The 20,007-nt window shown below is 49.4% G+C and overlaps 2 protein-coding genes across 2 annotated transcripts; one reads left to right on the top strand and one right to left on the bottom strand.

The window, feature by feature from the left end:
• Positions 1–1,667: 1,667 nt before the first annotated feature.
• On the bottom strand, positions 1,668–20,007 carry GRM2 (glutamate metabotropic receptor 2). Its single transcript, XM_074283372.1, is given in 6 exon segments — positions 1,668–2,367; positions 2,880–3,054; positions 8,802–9,880; positions 13,334–14,171; positions 19,411–19,866; positions 19,868–20,007. Coding segments are annotated over 6 exon segments (2,658 nt in total). The 5' UTR covers positions 19,904–20,007; the 3' UTR covers positions 1,668–2,293.
• On the top strand, positions 14,636–17,439 carry LOC141551596 (IQ domain-containing protein F6-like). Its single transcript, XM_074283373.1, has 3 exons — positions 14,636–14,709; positions 14,958–15,023; positions 16,991–17,439. Exons 1-3 carry the CDS (start codon positions 14,692–14,694, stop codon positions 17,354–17,356), a joined length of 450 nt encoding a protein of 149 aa, XP_074139474.1. The 5' UTR covers positions 14,636–14,691; the 3' UTR covers positions 17,357–17,439.

Raw genomic sequence — 20,007 nt, 5'->3', positions numbered from 1 at the left:
CCCCAGTCCAGCCTCTCCCCAGCTGTCAAATTGATATTTCTAAAGCACAGGTCTGGTAATGTCAAGAAGTCTCAGTACATCTCCATCTTCTCTAGAATAAGATACAAACTCCTCTGTTTGACATTTAAAGACCCTTACAGTATGTCTATCTTTTCAGAATTATTTCAAGTTATTCCCACTCATGAAACTTATGTTCCAGACAAACCGGACTGTTTATCGTTCCCCATAAAGAGCAGCCTATCTCCCACCTCCATACTTTGGCACAGATTGTTTGCCATGATTGGGACATTCTCCCCCCTCAGCTTTATTTCTTGGAATCCCTGACTCTCCAAAGTTGAGCTCAGATGCAGCTTTCTACCTAAAGCTATTTCTGATCCTTTCCCCAGTTATTAGTTATCCCCTCATCCCCACCCAAATAACTATTTAATTTATTTACTTCCTTGTGTATGCATCTCCTCTGCTCCAGTAGAATTTAAGCTCTTTGAGCTTTATAACCAAACTCTGAGTTACAGTACTATTTCTTGCCTACTCTCTCTCCTAAGGCCTGGTGTGGTGCTTTGCACACAGTAGGCACTTAATACTTGCTGAATTTGAGCTCGATTTTCTTTAATGGGCCCTTCCAACTCTGGCATTCTGGGAAGAACATCCCCTCTAGTTGGTTCTTCTCACCCTTCCTGTCTGGTCTGGGGAACTTTCCATTTGGAGGTGCTGAATTCTGGGGCTGCTCTGTGCTTCTTCATTGCTCTCCTGTCCTTAATCCCTGGTTCCCATCTAACCCAGGTGCTAGAGCATCCCCCTCTGTGAGCATACCTCGGGACCAAACCTTTCTTGGTCAATTCCCTCCAGCCTTTAAGGCCCAGAACAAGAGATGCTTTCCCAAGCATCTCAGCCTGAGATCTCTCCCTCACTCAGTGTTTCTGGTATCCTCAGAACCTTCCTAAAGACTTGTGCACCAGCTCGGTAACTGCATAAATATATGTGTATTGGATTTAACAAATATTTCTGCCATGTTTAACATATATTGGACTACTTGCCACCTAGGGGAGGGGGTGTGAGTAAAGGGGGAGGAATTGGAACACAAGGTTTTGCAAGGGCTAATGTTGAAGAATTGTCCGTGCATGTTTTGAACAATAAAAAGCTTAAAAAAAAAAAAGAGCAAACCGAGACAAAAAAAATGCACAGATGCCCTTTCCTTCTAGCCTCATGTGCCTCATTTCTTTGCTTCTCCAGGTCTTGACACTAGGATTCATTTATAATTTATAATAGCTGAGATTTGTACAGATCTTTAAGGTTTGCAAACTTTTCCACACACATTTCATTTGCTCACAGGATTACTGATTTAGAGCTGGAAGAGACCTTCAAAGGTCATCTGGTTCAAGCGCCTCATCACAAAGGGGTAAAAAAGCAGAGTATAATTCAGGTGCTCTGCCTCTTCCCACATCACCCACTTCTGGGAGGTTGCATTGTTTGGGCTGCCTTACCCAGAGAAAGCTTTTCTGGGCCAGGAGCCAGGAGCCAGCTGTAACAACTGGTGATATTATGGCCCTGGCTCCCTGTGGCCTCCTGGTCACAACAAAGAATGCTGTCATCTAGGTATCCTATCCATTATATAGAAATTCCCCTCCTATGCCTCTACCCTTTTGATTAAAGTGCAGAAAGGCCATGGGTTTGGATTTAAAAAAAAAACAACTTTATTTACAGAAATTACAAAATAAACCACAGGATACATTATTTTTTCAGGAAGACTGAATGCTCCCTCCTCCCACCCTTAAAATAACTTATATAAAAAATTAAAACCCCTAGGACAGAAAGGAGGGATTAGGAGTTGGGCCCAGAGCTGGAAGCACCTTTGATGTGCAAGGACCGGGGAGAGCCTGGCTCCTCTGTTTCCTCCCATTTGGGAACTGCCTTCCTAATAAACCCTTTGATCTTAGATCTGTAGCATCTCTCCTTTTGTCAAATCCACCTCCCCAACCCCAGCCCCTCCCCTCCCTCAGGGTTTCCATTTGACACTATTGGGTGAAACCAAGCCAATGCCATAATCTCCTGGGCACCCTATGCTCCCAACATTCTGCAGCAGCTTCTGACCCTGGGCCAAAGTTGTTGGGAGGTAGGGTTGTTATTACAACCCATGGAGATTTAGGGGAGAGATAACAATGTTTGGATTAGAGAAATGAGGTGATTTGGGGGTTATTGCAATGTTCCAATATACATTTGCTTGGGTCCTGGGACTAAGGCCCTGTGCTATCTCCTCATCTCTAATTGTGGAGTTGGGTTGTTTGGGACTCAGCCCTCAGAGTGATGAAGTTGTAGAGTCTACCACTTCCCGGCCATTACATACGGTAGGGACAAACTGGGAGCCAGAGCCTACGGAGAGAAAGCAGAGAGGTTAGTGGTGGGGACAAGGCGTTTCATGAATCACACAGGGCAGGAGAGAGCATCTACTCTCCAAGGGGGTGCTTTCTTGGGCTCAGAGGAGTCCTCTCTATGGTGAATTTCAGGGAAGGTTCAAAGGGTCTTTAAACTAAGGGTCTTCTGCTACAGAGACTTCTCTCTTTTTAACTCCTTCCTTTTTTCTGTTCTATTCTCAGTGAACAATCATTCTATTTTTCCCAAAAAATAAAATTAAATAAGATCACAATATGGTGACTTGAGAATGTCTTCAGAGTTCAAGAGAATAAAGGAAAATGAACTGGAGGGGAGGGGACATAATGGGCCTGAAGGGAGAGTGGGTATAGATCACGTTCTGATGGGAGACTGGGATTCAGGAATGAGGAATAACCTGTGCCCTAAGGAATACATATGGGAATTCTGTGATGATGGGAGGTGGGAGGAGGATGGTCTGGGATTGCCAGGAAGTCCAGGGTGCACAGACTGACCGTGGGAGATGCTGGAGCCGGCAGCTGTGACACTGAAGCGGCTGGTAGGTGCTCGGTGGCTGACTACGTTCTTCTGTGGCTGGAAGAGGATGATGTGAAGCTTGGGGGTAAAGAGGCAGCCCAGGACCACGGAGCCACTGAGGCTGACAGACACACACATGGTTGTGGTCTGCACCTGGAGGGAAGGACCAGGAATCAGGGCTTCTGTGTTGCAAGCCTCCCTGCTTCCTCCACTCCCACAAAGACTACCCATCTCACCCCTTGGGATCCCGCTATAACTTCAAAGTTAGAAGAGATTTTGGAATGTAGAATGCTATAATATTGTTCTCACTTATAAAGGAGCATGTGAACAGAGGGTCAGAACCCAGGGAGTTTGCCTGGGATTGCAAGATCTAGAAACAATGTGGTAGGAGGTCAATGAAAGGAATTAGGTGTTAGTCTAAAGAAGAGAAGGTTTAGGGGGTCATGAAAGCTGTCTTCAAATTGCACATGTGTAATATATATATTGGATTACTTGCTGTCTGGTGGGGAAGGGAGAAAATTGGGAACACAAGGTTTTGCAAGAATGGAATGTTAAAAACTGTATAAAAAGCCATTATTTAAAAAAAAAAAGAAATAAAAGAAAACTATCTTCAGTATCTGAAGATTGTATAGAAAAAGGGTAGGAGGAAGGAGGAGGAACATATCACATCTGTGACTGGGAGAAAATCTACATCATAAAAAGACCAAACTGACAGCAACTTTGATTACATAAAATTAAAAATAATCTGCGTGAACAAAATCAATTTAGAAAAAACATCTCTGCAAGGGTTACTGGAGCCAGCTTGGCCAGGTTTGCAAGCCCCAATTGCTCAATTTTCAGTCTAGACTTCAGAAAGGGATGGACAAAATGCTGATAATGTAAATTAAACTTAAAAGTGTGTCCTACATACATTTTCCCCTGAAGAAGTGTCTGGCAAAAACGTTTACCAGGACACTACTGAAATGGTGAAATGATAAAAGCCTGATATCATAGATATAAAAGGAACCGACACAAACCCATGATTTAAGAGCCATATCCAAGTGTATAAATGATCAACGGATATGAACAAATGATTTTCTAAAGAATTTCAAGCTACGACTGACCATGGGAAACCATTCTCCAAACTGTTAAAAATAAAGAGAAATACATAAATAAAAGTAAAACAACTCTGAGGTCTCATCCCACTTCCTACACATTAACAAGGGTAAAAAAATTTGCAACATTTACACAAGTTCTCAAAATTGGCGTCATCCTTGATCACTGAAAATATCCAATCAATCAATTGCTAAATCCTGTCATTCTTCCCACCGAAACATCTCTTGCATATGTCCCCTTCTCTTCACTCACACAATCACCGCCCTAGTTCAAGCCCCTTTCACTTCTTTCCTGAAATAATGAAATAATCCGCTTTGTCTCTTCCGAATTCAATCCATCCTCCATCCTCTGAAAATGTCACGCCCCTATGCAATAAATTCTAGTACTTCCCTCTGACTTCTAGGATCACACATAAACACATCTCTGTGGTGTTTAAAGAGCTTCACAATCTAGCACCTTATCTTTCTGGTCATCTTGTTCAATACTTCCTGCTGCATCCTCTGTGGAGCAGTCCTACTATATTTCTCACACAATCTTCCCTCTTCTTTGTTTGGATCTTACCACAGTTGCTCCCATACCTAGAATGCTTTTTTTCCCCCTTAACCTCTTCTTTTCAGAGAATCCTTGACTTCCTCAAGCATCATCTCTTGGAGGATGACTTTTCTGGTCCTCCCTCTCTACCCTCCATATGCTTCCATATCCTCATTTAAAGCTACTTTCCATCTATGCTATATTTATTTTTCATGCACCAATTTTAATGACAATTTTATCTTCCTATTAAAATATAAGCCCCTTGAGGATAGGGACTATATTTTTCCTTTTTCTTTGTATTCCTAGCACTCGGTAAAATGTCTGGCATATAGTAAGTGCTTAATAAATGTTTGGTGATTGATTATGGGAAAGCAGGAATACTAGCACTCTGTTGAAGCTTTGAACTGCTACAACATTTCTGGATAAAAATTTAGAATCATATGAGAAAAATAACTGAACTATACATATTTTTAAACTTGATATTATTAGGCATATACCCAAAGGAAGTCAAAGACAGAAAAGAGGAGATTCTTTGCCTCAATTGCTGTCCAGCCTTAATCACTGAATGGGTTGTTGCCTCAGTCAAAACTGAGACCTGTTGAAGACTTTAGCTTAAAAAGCCCAAGGTTTCCCACTACATCCAGGTCCATCTTCAGTCGTCTTGATTTATATTCTGCCACTGGACCCAGATGGCTCTGGAGGGGAAAGTGAGGCAGGTGACCTTGCACAGCCCTCCCTCACTTAAATCCAAGCCACTTGCATGTCATGGCTTCACTTCCCTGATGTCATAGCCATCTTCAAGAATGAAGGACAAACAACAACAAAGGCAGAAACAACAAAATGTTCAGAGCAACACTTTTGTGGTAACAAAATACTGGCAAGAGTGACCTTTGATTAATTAGAGAACCAAACGCACTATGGTATATGAATCTTATGGGATATTATCATGCCATCAGACATGACAAATATAGGAAATGAGAGAAGCATGGGAAAAGTTGAATGAACTTACATAAAACAAAAGACTCAGAAGAAAAAGAACAAGGTACACAAGAGCTGTAACAATATAAACGAATACAAATAAACTGAACTCAAAGTTAACTGACGAAAAAAGAACTAGATCAATGATGGTCCAGGAGAACAGTTCATCAAATATAGAGCCTTCCTCTGAGCAGAGCTGGGAGAATATAAGTATAGAACACCATCAATATTGTCAGATGCGGTCACAGGGCCAGTTTTTGTTTAGCTGTTTTTCTTCATATAAAGGAGGGTTCAATGCTGATGGGGTGAGGGTAGATCCAGAAATAACTGATTTGAAACCCAAAGAAATAAAAAATGCTATATTTAAAATAAAAAGTATTATAGAAAAATAAGAGAAGAAAAGGGAGAAAGAAAGAAAGAAAAAAAGGAAGGAAGAAAAGCAGGAAAGAAGGAAGAAAGAATGAATGAAAGAAAGGAAGGAAAGAAGAAAAAAGGGAGGGAGGAAGAAAAGAAGGAAAGGATAGAGGGAGGAAGAGAGGAAAGAAGGAAGGGAGAAAGGAGGAAGAGGTAAAGAGGTAGGAAAAGGGAAAGAAAGAAAAAGAGAAAAAATTCAAGAAAAAGAGAAGGAAAAAGAAAGGAAGAAATGGAGGGAATAATGAAAAGAGGGAAGGAAAAAAGTAGATGAGAAAGAAAGAAAAATAATTGAATGAAAGAGAATAAAAAAGAAGAGGGAGAGGAAGAAGATGGAAGGAAAGGGAGGGAGGGAGAAAGGAAAGGAGAAACAAGGAAAAAAGCAAAAGAAAAAGAGAAAAAAGGAAGGAAAAGAAACAAACATAGGTAGGGTAGATAGGTAGATAGACAGACAGATAGATCCAGTTCTGCTTGGTGCAAGAGGGCAGAACTGGAACCAGGGAGGATCCAAGAGATCAGGAAAGGCAGATTTCAACATACGAAGTTAGAATTTCTTAACAAGTAGAACTATAAATCACAAAGAAACGGGCAGCCTTGGAGCTAAATAGTGAGCTCCATCACTAGAAGTATTGGAGCAGAGTATTTGTCAGGCATAATGTGGGAGGGCTTCCTGAATCAGACAGAAATCAGCCAGATTAACAATGACCTGGGACACTGAATCAGGGTTTGCTAAGCACTTTATAGCCTCGCACCCCCACTGTGAGACAAATGCCATCAGCAACCCCATTTTACAGATGAGGCTGCCCAGGGGGCTTGAGTGACTCGGCTATGTTGCACAACCGTGAGAGACCAGCAGGGAGGTTTGAGCTCCACTAGCTCCCCAACTCGGCTGGAAGAAAGGTCCCTTCCAACTCTATTGTTCTGGAGCGAGACATGACCTTCCTTAGTTCTAACATGAAAGAGCCTAGGGGTCAGAAGACTTGCATTTGAGGTCTAGTTCTAAGGGCTTCTCTGAGACTCACGTTCCTTGTCTAACACAGGCAGGCTATCACATGCTCTTTCTATATTATAAGGTGGTTTTGAGGAAAGTGCTTTGGAAAACCTAAATGCCGGGACATTTGAGTAAAACAGAAAATTGTCAATTGTCAGCTGGAAGGGGCCATAGACATGGCTATATCCTGTTCGTTTTTAGAGATCTGTATGCAGGTGTTTGGGGGCAGTTAAGTGGCGCATCCCAGGCTTGAAGTCAAGAAGATATAAATTCAATTCCAAACTCAGGCAATCACTAGCAGTGCGACCCTCATCAGAAAAATGAGCTGGAGAAGGAAATGGCCAACTCTCCCGTATCTCTGCTGAGAAAACCCCAAACGGGGACATGAAAAGCCAGACAAGACTGAAGTATTTAGACCATCAGAAAGACCTTTCTGAGGAATAAGCCAGTCTTCCTGTACAAGCTTCTTTTAGAAATTGGTAACAATAATAATATCTGACCTTGACTTGTGATTTTAAAATTTGCAAAGAGCTTTTGTATTTTAGTTCACTTGTGTTTTAAAATAACCCGATGTAGGGAGGTGGTGATCTTATCTCCATCTTCCAGGCATGAGGAGTGTAAATAACTCACCTGTGATAAGAGCCAGGTAAGTGCCTACAGAGACCTGGAGCCCGGACTCCCATCACCGCGCTAGGGTGTCAGAGGTAAAACTGACTGTGACATTTAGGGTTGGGATGGACCCCACACATCATCTAGTCCGACTGTTCCATTTGACAGATGAGGAAACTGAGTCCATCCAAAGCCCAGTGTGGGGGGCGAAGGAAGCTGCTTTGAGGGGTTCCTGGTCATGATTTTGTTCGGGCAGAGTCTGCTGTTTGAGTTAGCAGTCAGAGAGAGCAGTGTGGGGGCAGATGGAGGAGGAAGGATTCTAGAAATTACCTGTCCATGCTGCCTCCTCAAACAGGCCCACAGAGGACTGAAATAGCTCGGGGATCCCTAACTTCCCTCCTCCAGCACGCACTGGACTTAACTAGGATTTAGACCTCATCTCAGACACTTAGCGGATGTGGGAAGCTGGAGACATCGCCTGGCCGCTCCGGCCGGAATTTCCGCTTATATAACATGGGGGGGCGGGGCCTTTCCCCTGGCGTGGTTCGCTCTGCCTGTGGGACCCTCTGCCTCCCCCGCTCCTTTCTCTCACGCTCCTCCTGTTTCTGGGTGCCCCTCTCCCTCCGGGTCCCAAGCCGGGCCCTAGACTCGGCCGCGGGGGAGGGGGACACAGCCGATCTCGGAGTAGGAGCTCCTTGCGGACTGGTCCTCATGCGTGTCCCAGACGTTGGGCTCGCGCCTGGCCGCAGCGACCGTTAGGGAATGCTTGTCCACTGGCGCATCTGGCATGAAAAACCCTGGGCTTGAGTTCCAGAGCTGCCAGTAGCTGTGAACACCTCCCCACCTCACTGTTTCCCTGGCTTTCCTCATCTGTAAAATGGGGATAATAACACTCGTGTGGGAAAGTATGAGGAAAAAAAGAACCCGGATGGGCAATGATCAGGATCTACAGATGGGAACTCTCTTCGCTTCATCCCTCAGCACCGGAACCTTGCTCCCGCCGTCCCCGACCCCTCCTCTTGTTTCTCCCCCTGAGGCTGGGGTTACGTGACTTGCCCAGGGTCGCGCAGCCAGGAAGGGTTAAGCGTCTGAGACCACATTTGAACTCGGGTCCTCCTGAGTTCAGGGCCGGCGCTCCATCCAGGCGCCCCTGCCTCTCCCCCCCTCCAGTTGGCCCCTTCTCCCACGCCTTCGGCCTTAGTGGGTCCCCGGCAGCGTGACCCTTCACCCCGCTCGCCTCGGTGGCCGCTCCAGCACCTCCCCCGCCCGCGGCCCGGCCCCTTACCCGGTAGTCGCTGGAGGTGACGTAGAAGATGGGCAGGAAGGCCAGCCAGATGATGCACGTGGTGTACATGGTGAAGCCGATGAACTTGGCCTCGTTGAAGTTCTCGGGACACTTGCGGGTCTTGAAGGCGTAGAGCGTGCAGAGCGCGATGAGCAGCACGTTGTAGGCCAGGGAGGCCAGCATGCTGGAGTCGCGGTGGTTGCAGCGCAGCGTCACCACCTCCCGGCGCTCGGGGCCCGTCTCCTTGCCCGTGCCCGGCGCCTCCACCAGCAGCCACACGCTCACGATCAGCAGCTGGCCCGAGATGAGGGCCAGGCAGATGGCCACCTGGGAGGCGGGGCTGATGAAGCGCGGGCGCCGGGCCCCGTCGCGGGCGCCGCCGCCGAAGATGCGCGCGATGCGGTTGGTCTTGGTGAGCAGCGCCGAGTAGCAGACGGAGAAGGCGGTGCCCAGGCCGAGGCGGCGCAGGGCGCACACAGCGGTGGAGGGCTTGGCGATGAACACGAAAGTCATGGAGTAGCAGAGCAGCACGCCGGCCAGGAGGATGTAGCAGAGCTCCCGGCCCGACGCCTTCACCACGGGGGTCCCGTTGTGGCGCACGAAGACCCCCAGCACGAAGAGCGTGGCCACGAAGCCCAGGCAGGAGATGGTGACCGGGCCCAGCGCCCACGCGTCCCCCCAGCGGATGTACTCCTGGGGCAGCTCGAAGCAGCCCGACAGGCTGGCGTTGGGCCAGTAGCCCAGGCCGCAGTCGGCGCAGGTGAACTCGTCGCGCAGGTACTCGTAGGGCTGGCACGGGATGCACAGCCAGCAGCAGACGTCCCCGGGCTGCACGCTCTTCATCTCGTTCTTCAGGCACGGCTCGCTGCAGCGGGACGCGGGCAGGCCGCCGGCCGGGCTCGAGGCCCACGGGATGAGGCCGGTGTCCAGGCTCAGGCCCTCGGCCCAGTAGCCCACCTTCCGGTAGCGGTAGCGGCCGCCGGCCGCGCGCAGGTACGTGAAGATGTTGTAGCGGCCGATGCCGTCCCCGAAGCGGTCGAAGCGCACCTCGTTGTGGGTGTCGGCCGGGCGGAAGGGGGCTGCGGGAGAGGGGGGCAGGGGGGAGAAACCAGGGACCTGAGTCCGGAGCTCAGCGCCGCCCGCGCATCCCTAACCCGGGCCGGGCTCCGCCCTCCTGGAACCCAGTTCTGGGCCCCTCCCAGCTCCAGACCCAGCCCTGACTCTAAACCTGAGGAACCGAGTCCTCCAGAGCCCAGTTGTTTTTTTTTTCCTGAGGCACTTGGGATAAAGTGACTTGCCCAGGGTCACACAGCCAGGAAGTGTAAGTGTCTGAGGCCGGATTAGAACTCGGGTCCCCCGGACTTCAGGGCTCTAACCAGGGCGCCACCTCGCGGCCCCAGGAAGCTGTTTGAGGGGTTCCCGGCCATGATCTTAGTTGGGCAGAATCTGCTGTTTGCCGTAGCTCATTGCTCCTAGTTCCCAGACCCCCCAAACACAAGCCCAGACCGGGATAGTTCCGTTACGGAGCCATAGCCTCGATCAGCCCAGGCTGCAAGCCGCAGCTCCCACCTGGCACCTAACGTGTATTTCAACATATTTTACAAGTATGGGACTACCCGCCATCAGGGGAGGGGGGAAAGGTGGAACAGAAGACTTTGCAAGAGTCAATGCTGAAAAATGATCCCTGCGTAGTCAATACGCGCGCATTTTGTCAATAAAAAAGCTTTAATAAAAAAATAAAAACTTACCCAGTCTCCCAAATGACTCCATACCGACACCCCGCCCAGCCCCCAACACAATCCCGGCTCTAATGTAGCACTAGCTTCATTCCCAACTCGGGTGTGTATCACTTCCTACCTCAATTTGCTCATCTCTAAAATGGGTATAATAGTATTGACTCTGCTTGGAAAGCTCAAATGAGAAGACATCCACAGAACCCTTTGCCAACTTGAAAGCCAGATTGAAATGGCAGCTGTCGTTACTTCTGCCTCTGGGCAGAAAAGATGAAGCTTTTCTTACTTTCTCCCGCTGGCCCTTCAGCTATCTGCAGACTGACTGGTTCTCCCTGACACTTCTCTCCTCTGGGCCAAACACCCGCAGTTCCTTCGGGGATCCCAGCATCCACGGGCTCCGTATTTTCCGCAGGCTGGCCTCTTCCTCCGGTGGGGTCCCCGCGGGTTAGTCCCTACCCAGGACCCGACGCTTGGGATAAATAGCAGACTTCTCACCTCTCATCCGGGCCTATCAATGCAAACTAAGCTCATTCGTTAATTATGTTAATTAATGCATCTTTGGTGACCCGCGTCTCGCGATTATTAACAATAGCTAGCATCTGTAGAGCACTTTAGGACTAACAAAATGCTTGCAAATAGGATGCAAAGCGCCCAGGCAGGTGGGAGCTGTGATGGCTTCTGTCTTACTGACAGAGATGGGAGAGGGGTCAAGTGCCTGATTTGGCCTCGCACAGCTAATCTGAAGACAGATTTGAACCTGGCTTTTCTTGACTTTAAGCTTTCTGTCCACTGTTCCACCTCTCTGCCTACGATTGAAGCTTATATTGAATTGAAACTGATCCAGTTATTTCTACACTTTCTGAAATCATGATCTCTGTCTCATTATTATTATTATTATTATTATTATTATTATTATTATTATTATTATTATTATTATTATTATTATTATTATTATTTTGAGGCAGCTGGGGTTAAATTAAGCCCAGGGCGAAAAAGCTAGGAAGGATTAAGTGTCTAAGACCATATTTGAACTCAGGTCCTCCTGACTTCAGGGCTGTTGGGTTTACCCACTGCGCCACCTAACTGCCCCTTTCTGTATATTAAAAAAAAAAAAATTAAATAAATTTAAACTGGGAGAACTTCAGGAGATATGGACTGCAGATGGAGACTGATGTTTCCATACCCTGACCCTAAATCTGGTCCTTCACGCCAGCCAGCACCAGCTTCTCCTCTGGATATCCCTCCAGGTTCACCCGAGCCTCTCACACCTGGAATCCAGAATCCTCCCCTTTCTGTCTCAGCAGCCCCAGGGAGTGTTACTGATTGAAGGAGGGAGTCTTGATCAGTAAATGTTTAGTATGGTTCTTGTTGCCTAGGACCCTCTTGTCTTCATCCTGAGCTTAGGAGGGGGAGAATCCTCTATTTTAAATGTTTTCCATGGCTCAAGTCAGCTTGAGCTCCCCTCCTCCAGACCTCCCTTTTTAGGTTATGATCACATTTCCGAACACTCTTCTCCATCTCTCTACTTTCCAAGGACAGAGCTGTGCTTTGAACCTAACAGAGAAGTTATTTCTAATCTTGCCTCTGCCATTTACCTGAGTGACCTGGGACAAAGCTCTTGCCTTCGCTTTACCCCAGTTTCCCCCATCATTGAGACATGACAAGACTAGCCGGATATGTTTTCTGTCACTACCTAAGGTGTCCTGTTAGATAGAAAGTAATCTTCTCATACCTCTGGATGGAAGTATCCATATGGAAACCAAGCCATCAGACAGACGGTCATCCCTGCCATTCAACCTCCAGTGCTTATCTAGCTCGGCCTTTGGCTCAGTGTTCCTTGTACTTGACTTTTCATTCCAAACAAACTGGCCCCCTTGCTAGCTGTCCTGCCTTCCTCTGTGCTTTCTTTGTGTGTATTTAGGCAGGCTATCCATCTCTTACGCACAGGCCGTGTGGCTTAGGAGAAACGGTGCTGACTGGGGATCAGACAACAGGCCCCTCGGCCCCTATTCCCCTTATACATTTTATCACTTCCGTCAAACTCCAAACCAGACGATAGGCCCTTAGTATGGTATAATTATATCGTGGAGATATAGGTACTAGCACACATGTAACAGTAATTGGCTTACCTTGGATTCACCTAAACTATTGCTCAATACTACCAATTGTGGACCTGGGCTGAGGAAATGACTTCTCAGACCAGTGATGTGGTCAACTGCAAAGTGAAATTTGAGTAAGATGGCCTCTTAGATTCCTTCCAGGTCTGTACCTAGAACTCATTCTTTCCTCTTCTCCATACACTGAAATGTTCCCTTCCTTCCAGGCCCTCCTCAGGTGGTATGGGAAGAGTCATTCTCCATCTGCTTTCAGTACTCCCAAGGTTATATTCATTCCATGTGATACTACAGAGTTCTCCTAATAGCATCACCTGAGGAGGGCCTGAGAAGAAGGGAAAATTTCAGTGTATGGAGATAAGGAAGGATTGAGTTCTAGATACAGATCGGGAAGGAATCTCAGAAGCCATCTTACCCAAATCTTCCTCTTTAAAGCTGACTGTTCTCCAGTCAAGGAAAAGGCTCTCTCCTTCCACTTTTTTCCTCACATTTTGTCTAGCTCTCCCCTACCTCTCTCCCCACCCCCATCCACTCACATTATATCCTCCACTCCATTAAAATATAATTCCTGTGAAAAGTAACCACAACATTTAAAAAAAAACATCTCTGTATCCTTAGCACCAGGTCAGGGTATTGCACACAGTAGGTACTTAATAAATGTTGAAAAATGGAATCAACACATTACCATCAAACTTGACGTTGAGCATGAAGTCTTTGTAGAGCCGCTTCCCGTTGACTGGCCGCATGGCGTCACAGAGATGGGTCGTGTTGGGACACAAAGCCTGGTGCATGTTGTGCAGGCTGTGAGCCATGGCATACACAGCATTGACCACAAACATGATTTTGGACTCCTGCTCGAAAGGTCCCGTCTTGAGCGAGTGGCCCCCGCAGTCCCGCCGGCGGAAGCTGCAGCCAAATTTCTGCTCCCAGAATTCTCTAAACCAAGGGTTCCGGCTGTTGTTCCACGGATCGAGGGCTCGAAAGTAGGTGGCAAAGTCACTGATGGGATAAGAGGCCAGCTCGATGGTGAGGGCCCCCTCTGCTGCTCCCTCGTTGCCGGCTACTACACTTTCTAGGGCCCCCCAGCCATCACTGGCCACCCAGGTGAAGGAGGCATTGAGGCGCTGGGCAGCCGCCAGAAGCTCCCGGGCATCCTCTGAGCGAGCAAACACCACAGCCACGCGGGCACTGGGCTTCTGCATCAGGGCCCGGACCACCCCCTCAAAGGCAGCCCTGCTCATGGCTCGGCCCACCTTCTCTGAAGTGGCCACGCAGATGTTGCGGGCTCGGGCTTCCAGTTCAAAGGCCTCGATGCCAGTCTCCCCGTAGTCACCCTCTGAGGCCACGGTAGAGACGTAGGTCCAGTTGAAGAAGCGGAGGATCTCAGCCATGGCCTTGGCCTGGTAGAAATCTGGAGGCACCGTGCGAGCAAAGTAATCATAACGAGACTTGTCGCTGAGCTTAGCGCTGGTTGACGCATAACTGATCTGTGGGATCTGGAAAAGCCGGAGGAGGTTGGCTACCTGGAAGAGAGAGCAGGGGACAGAGAAGGGTCCCCAGAGTTTCAGACTGATGATTTATTTGATACCTGCTGGGGATCAAACTAGGTTCCTAGCTGACTCACTCCCTGGAAAGGACCTCCCAAGGAATCTCTCCATTCCTTGGACACATGGCTTGTGGCTCCACCCTTCCCACCCTGCTTCTTGAGCTTTAGTGACCTGCTCTCACCATCACTGCTCTAGCTTTTCCTCATCCAGGTCCTTCTCACAGTCCCAGTTTTATTAGCAGGACTTAGCTCTCCCTCCCCTAGAGCCACAGGGGTCTTGCTTCTTACTCTAGAAGTCTGACCCCTCCAGTGAGAGACTAACTTCTAACCTTTTCTTTCTCAGTAGTTGGCTAGAAATGAGCAATCTAAGTGAAAATCGCTGAGTCAGAGTCACTCTTGTGACCTCATAGATGACCCTGTAACCCATTTTCAGACTAGGCCAGAGATTCTTAAACTAAGGTCAAGAAGACGGCTGAACCATCATCTGTCTGGAAGTCATGGGAAGTCTGCTCTCTGTAAGGGATGGACCTGGGGTGGTGGGCAAGAGCCTGGAGGTCCTCATAATTTCAGGGAGGAGAGGGCTGATTTGAACCAAGGGTTGATCTTCCCTGAGGTAGGGGGAAGGACCAGTTTAGCTCTGGAGATCCCTGAGCAAATCCACAATGGAGATTTTGGGTCCCTTAGAGTCTGGGCTGGGGTGTGAGATGTTGGGCAGCTTCATTTCCTCCTCTTCACCCCATCTTCTCCCTCTCCTTCCCACAAGTCGACACAAAAAAAGAAAAAGAAGGAGCCAGAAACAGAAGAATCAGAAAAGGCAGAAGAAAAAGAGGTAAGCATCTTGGAGGAGGCAGGATTTTTGCTTTGAGTTGGATAGCCCGAGGGAGCAATAGAGTGATTAGGAAAGAGGAAAGAGAAAAGGCTTATTTGTTTTAATTAAAAAGACTATAACAGAGATTTGGGAGAAAAGCTTAAAAAAGATTGATGGAGAATCCATAACAGAGCTTGATGGGATAAGGGCTGGCCAGGAAAAGAAAAGGAAGAGGAGAGAGGGGAGAAAAGAACAAAAAAGTAGAGGAGAGAGAGAGAAAAAAGAATGGGAGGAGGCAAGAAGGAAGAGAAGAAAGAAAAGAAAAAAGGAAAGCTGGTGGAGAAAAGTGGGAGGGAGAAAGAAGATGGAGAGCAGAGAGGGGCAAAGGGAGATGTGAGTTAGGAAATATAGAAGAAAGCACATAGCTGCCCTCTTCGATTCAAATTGCCAAGCCAAATACAGTCCAGGATATTGAAAGAACTGCTGGATGTGATAGTTAAGTCATTAAGAACTGTCCATGAACTTGGATTTTGTGAGCAGCTACAGGACTAGAGGAAAGCAAATACTCAGATTTGAGAGAAGGGAAAAAAGAATAGAGCACGAAAGCTTTGGGCAGTGGAGGGATAGACCGTATAATTAAAGGATTAGTTTGGGAATATCTGGAAAAGAAAGCAATGAAAGCCAATAACTTCAAGACATCGGACCAAAGTAGGCTCATTCCCTTTTTTTGACAGAATAATTGGACTGGCAGATCAGGTAGTTGTGGTCAACTGATGATTGACCTTGATTGGACAAAGTCTCTTCCAGACAAGATAGAGAATTGTGGGTTAGACAACAGTATAGGTAGAGTTTGAGCTGATTAAATATCTGGACCTAAAGAGGGTCCTCAGGAGTCAGGAGTCCAAAGAACTCTACTGTTATCCATCTGGTCAGCTAAGGATCCCTTAGAGCTGTAGAGGAGGCTGGTGTCTAGAGCAAAGGATGTAGAGGTTTTGCTCTCAGCAGAGCCTATAGAGAATTGTGCAAAGCACCACACACAAGGAAGGATGTTTTAACTAGCTGGAGGAGCATAACTAGGGTTTGGGAGGCTAAAGATCATGTCACAAAAGGATTGGTTGAAGGAACTGTTTGTCTAGGAGAAGAAAACCCTTGGGCCCAGAGAGGAAGACATGACCCTTATTTTCAAGTATCTGCAACCCTGTTACATAAAAAAAGGCTCCATTTGATTGATTTGTTTGAATCTGGAGGGAAAACTAAAAGTAATGATTTGAAAGTGTAAAGAGGCAGTTAGCTTCCTCCATGGGAAGGGAGAACTTCTGAACAATTAGGGTCTCCAAAGGTGAAATGGATTGTCTCCAGAAATGAGTTTTTCTCCATTTGAAATCTTCAAGTGACAAATGAATGACCCTTGTTGGGAACGTTGCATAGAAATTCTTGATCAGGTCAGCTATGAATTTGGGCTAAGTGCTGTTTAAGGATCCTTCCAGGTCTGAGGAGAGAGAGAGAGAGAGAGAGAGAGAGAGAGAGAGAGAGAGAGAGAGAGAGAGAGAGAGAGAGAGAGAGAGAGAGAGAGAGAGAGAGAGAGAGAGAAGAGAGAGAGAGAGAGAGGAGAAGAAAAAAGAGGAGAAAAAGGAAGAGGAGAAAATAGAAAAGAATGGGGAAGAAGAAAAGGTGAAGAGAAAAGGAAAAGGAAAAGAATGGGGAGAGAGACAAGAGACAGGCAGAAGAAAAGGAGAGCGAATAGGAAGAATGGGGAGGGAAGAGGCAAGGGAAAGGAGAAAAGAATAAGAGGGGCAGGAATTGGGGAGAAGGGAAGCAGAGGAAGGAGGAGAGAAGAAGACCGGAGGGCAATGAGATGGGAGAAGCAGAGATTGCAGAGAAGATAGGGCCGAGTTAGGGGAACGAAGAGAAGGCTTAAGATTCGTGCATCCCGGCTAAGTTGGAGGCTCAGGACCGGGAGAAAGACCGCCTTTCCCCCTCTCCTCCAGGACAAGAAGACCGAGGCCGCCATCAAGATCCAGGCCTGGTGGCGAGGCCTGCTGGTGCGCCGGACGCTGCTGCACGCCGCCCTGAGAGCCTGGATCATTCAGTGCTGGTGGCGGGCTGCGCTGGCCCGCGCCCTGGACAAGCGCCGCCGGACCATGCTGCTGCTTTACTCGCGCCAGGAGGGGGCCGTGGTGAAGCTGCAGGCCCGGGCGCGCATGTGGCGCATCCGCCGCTGCTTCTGCCGGGCGCGGGCGGCCGCCTGCATCATCCAGGCGTACTGGCGCTGGTACGCCAGCCGGCACCGCAAGCTGGAGAGCAACCACACGACGGCAGAGCACTTGGAGATCGATATAAAGATTCTGGTTTAAAAATTCCGGGGCCCTACGGACTGGGGTAGCTGGGGGGGGGACCCCGGCGGACTCACCTCTTTCAATAAAGAGTATGCACTGGACTGGTGTGGCTCAGCCGCCCGCTCCCTTTCGCCTCTCCTCCTGGCCCCGGGGAGCTCGGGACCGGGCAAGGACCTTGGAGAGAGCCTCTCGTCGGAACCAAAGTGGAACCAACGCCAGAGAGGATCTGCCCAGGCAGGTCGCGGGGACCTGGGGTCCCTGTCCTCCTTCCCGAGGGAAGATCCCCACCCATTTCCCCGCCCTTCCCCAGCCTTCTCTCTTAATTTATAGGAGACTCCTTCACATCTGCCTCTTCCTCCCCCAGCAGAGTAAGTCCAGGAATCGTGGCTGCCCGCACTTGTTTCAGTTAGGAATTGTCCTCTTTCCTTGGCTTTTCTCGCTCCCTTCTGCCTCAGCTGTACTTTGCACAACTACTGCCCGTCTTGGGGTGGGGCCAGCCGGGTTTTGGGGGTCTGTCCTTGGCAAAGGACCACCGCCTGGTGGGGTGCCTTAGGGACTGGACAGCTCCAGCTGAGAATGAGGTAGCTGGCGATGAGAGGGGTGGGGGCAGGGAAAGAAGGGGAAACCCTGGTCCTGGACCCTGTCTCCCCAAGGGCCAGAATGGCAGATGGTAAGAGCAGACAAGACCTCAGCTGGGCCTGCATTGGCTCACCCGTCCCCAGGGGCCTCCGAAACAGGATTTCCTCTTCAAACCTTCAGACAGAGCTAGATGCTGAGGGAAGGAGAAAGGGACTGTATGCATGTGTGCGCACGTGTGCATGTGTGTATGTGGATGGCCTGGCCGCCTCCTGCACATGTGGGTGTACCTGCTATAAGGGTGTCTTCCCACGCCAATAGCTCCCCTTATATCCCAACCCTCTGCTTCCTACTTCTGTCCCGCCCACTCATCCTATCCAGGCATCTGTCGACCCATCTCTCCACGTTTCTGTCTTTGTCTGGCCCTTCTTTCTGCTTCCATCTCTAAACTATCTTCCCGTCTTTGAGTCCGTCTCTGCCTTCCGTCTCAGCTTCCTCTGGGAAGCCGGGTCTCTCGCTACCTGTGTCTGTTTCTATTCAGAAGCATCAGTGGGATACTGGAAAAAAACACAGGGCGGAATGTCATGAAGACTGGATCAAATCTTGCCCGAGACACTAGTTCAGTGACCATTGGCAAATGACTCCACCTTCGGAACCTCAGATTTCTTCTGAAACTTGGAGAGCCTCCGCCTCCCAAGCTGGTTTTGAGGATCGGATTCGGTCCATTTTTCTCTTCCTGGTTTCCCTTTTTTTTTTTTTTTTTTTTTTTTTTTTTTTTTGCTCTGCCCCTGTGTCCTACAAGCTCTACTGCTCTCCTCTCCCTCCCGCCCCAGATGTTTCTTGCCGGGTCTTTCCGTTTCACGACGAGTCAGGCCATCTCGATCCCTAGTTCTCCGGGTCTCTCACTTCCCTGTTTTGCCCCCATCCCTGTTACCGAATCCTGCCCGCTGAGTCTGCCTCCTCACCTCCCCTTCCACCGCACCCTTTGTGTCCGTGTGTCTGTCTGTGCGTGCTTCTCTCCCCCTCTCTGTCTCCATTAGGGCTGTCTAAAAATGAATGGGCTCTTCGGAAGCTCTTCCAGCAAAGGCTACGAGCAGCTCAACCCCCCCCCCCCCCATGTAACGGGAATGGATCTGACTAGATGCCCACCGAGGGAGCTTCGGGAGGCTGACTGCGCTTTCCCTTCTCCGTCTCGTCTCTCCGAGCGGGCTCTCGGTGACCCGCTCTCTCCCGCTCTCCTGCACACACGCTCCCTCTTCGCCTCGGACTCCTTTTGCTATTTGTCCTTCTACCTCCTTCTCTGTTGTGGCGTTTTATTGTCTCTGTCTCTGTTTTGTCTCTGTCTCTGTTTTATTGTTTCTGTCTCTGTCTCTTTGTTTCTGTCTCTATTTTACGGTCTCCGAGTCTCCCGGGTCCGCGCCCCTCCCGCGCCCGCCGCTGCCCTCGCCCCCGGCCACGACCACTCCCCCCCTGCCCGGACCCTCCTCCCCGCGGACCTGGATTGAGACGTCGCTGTAGGAGCCGCCGATGACGCCCGTGATGGCCGTGGGCGGCTCGCCGTGGATGGCGTAGGAGCCGTCGGGGCACACGTGGCGGGAGCCCGGGGGGCCGCGGCTGAGGGAGGCGCGCACGAAGTCCAGGGCCTGCTCCAGTGCGTGCGTGTCGGTGGAGCAGCTGTCGAGGATGTGGGCGCCCAGGCGCACGCCCGGGAGCAGCCGCGGGTCGCCGTTGATGCGGTCCAGGGCGAAGAGCATGGCCTCCAGTCGCTGCACCCCGCGCTGTTCGTTCACGGGGCCGCCGCACTCCCCGGTCCCCCCGGCCCCCGGGACCCCTTTCTGGTGCACCGGGAACAGCCCGCCCAGAACTAGGTCCCCCGCTAGGCTTAGGGTCTTCTTGCCTGGGCTCCCAGCCCCCGCCTCGCTCCCACCCTCGGCTCCCCATGGCAGCCGGCAGCAGCAGCAGCAGCAGCAAAAGCAGAGCTGGCCCCATTTGGAGGGCACCTGACCGAGGCCCGGGATGGGGCCAGGGAGAGGAGACAGAGGAAAAAGAAGGGACAGAAAACAAAAGGAGGAGAGAAATGGGGAGAATAAAGG

The sequence above is a fragment of the Sminthopsis crassicaudata genome, chromosome 1, assembly GCF_048593235.1.
Source record: "Sminthopsis crassicaudata isolate SCR6 chromosome 1, ASM4859323v1, whole genome shotgun sequence".
In the NCBI taxonomy this organism is placed as follows: domain Eukaryota; kingdom Metazoa; phylum Chordata; class Mammalia; order Dasyuromorphia; family Dasyuridae; genus Sminthopsis; species Sminthopsis crassicaudata.
This window is presented reverse-complemented; position numbering and strand designations above follow the sequence as displayed.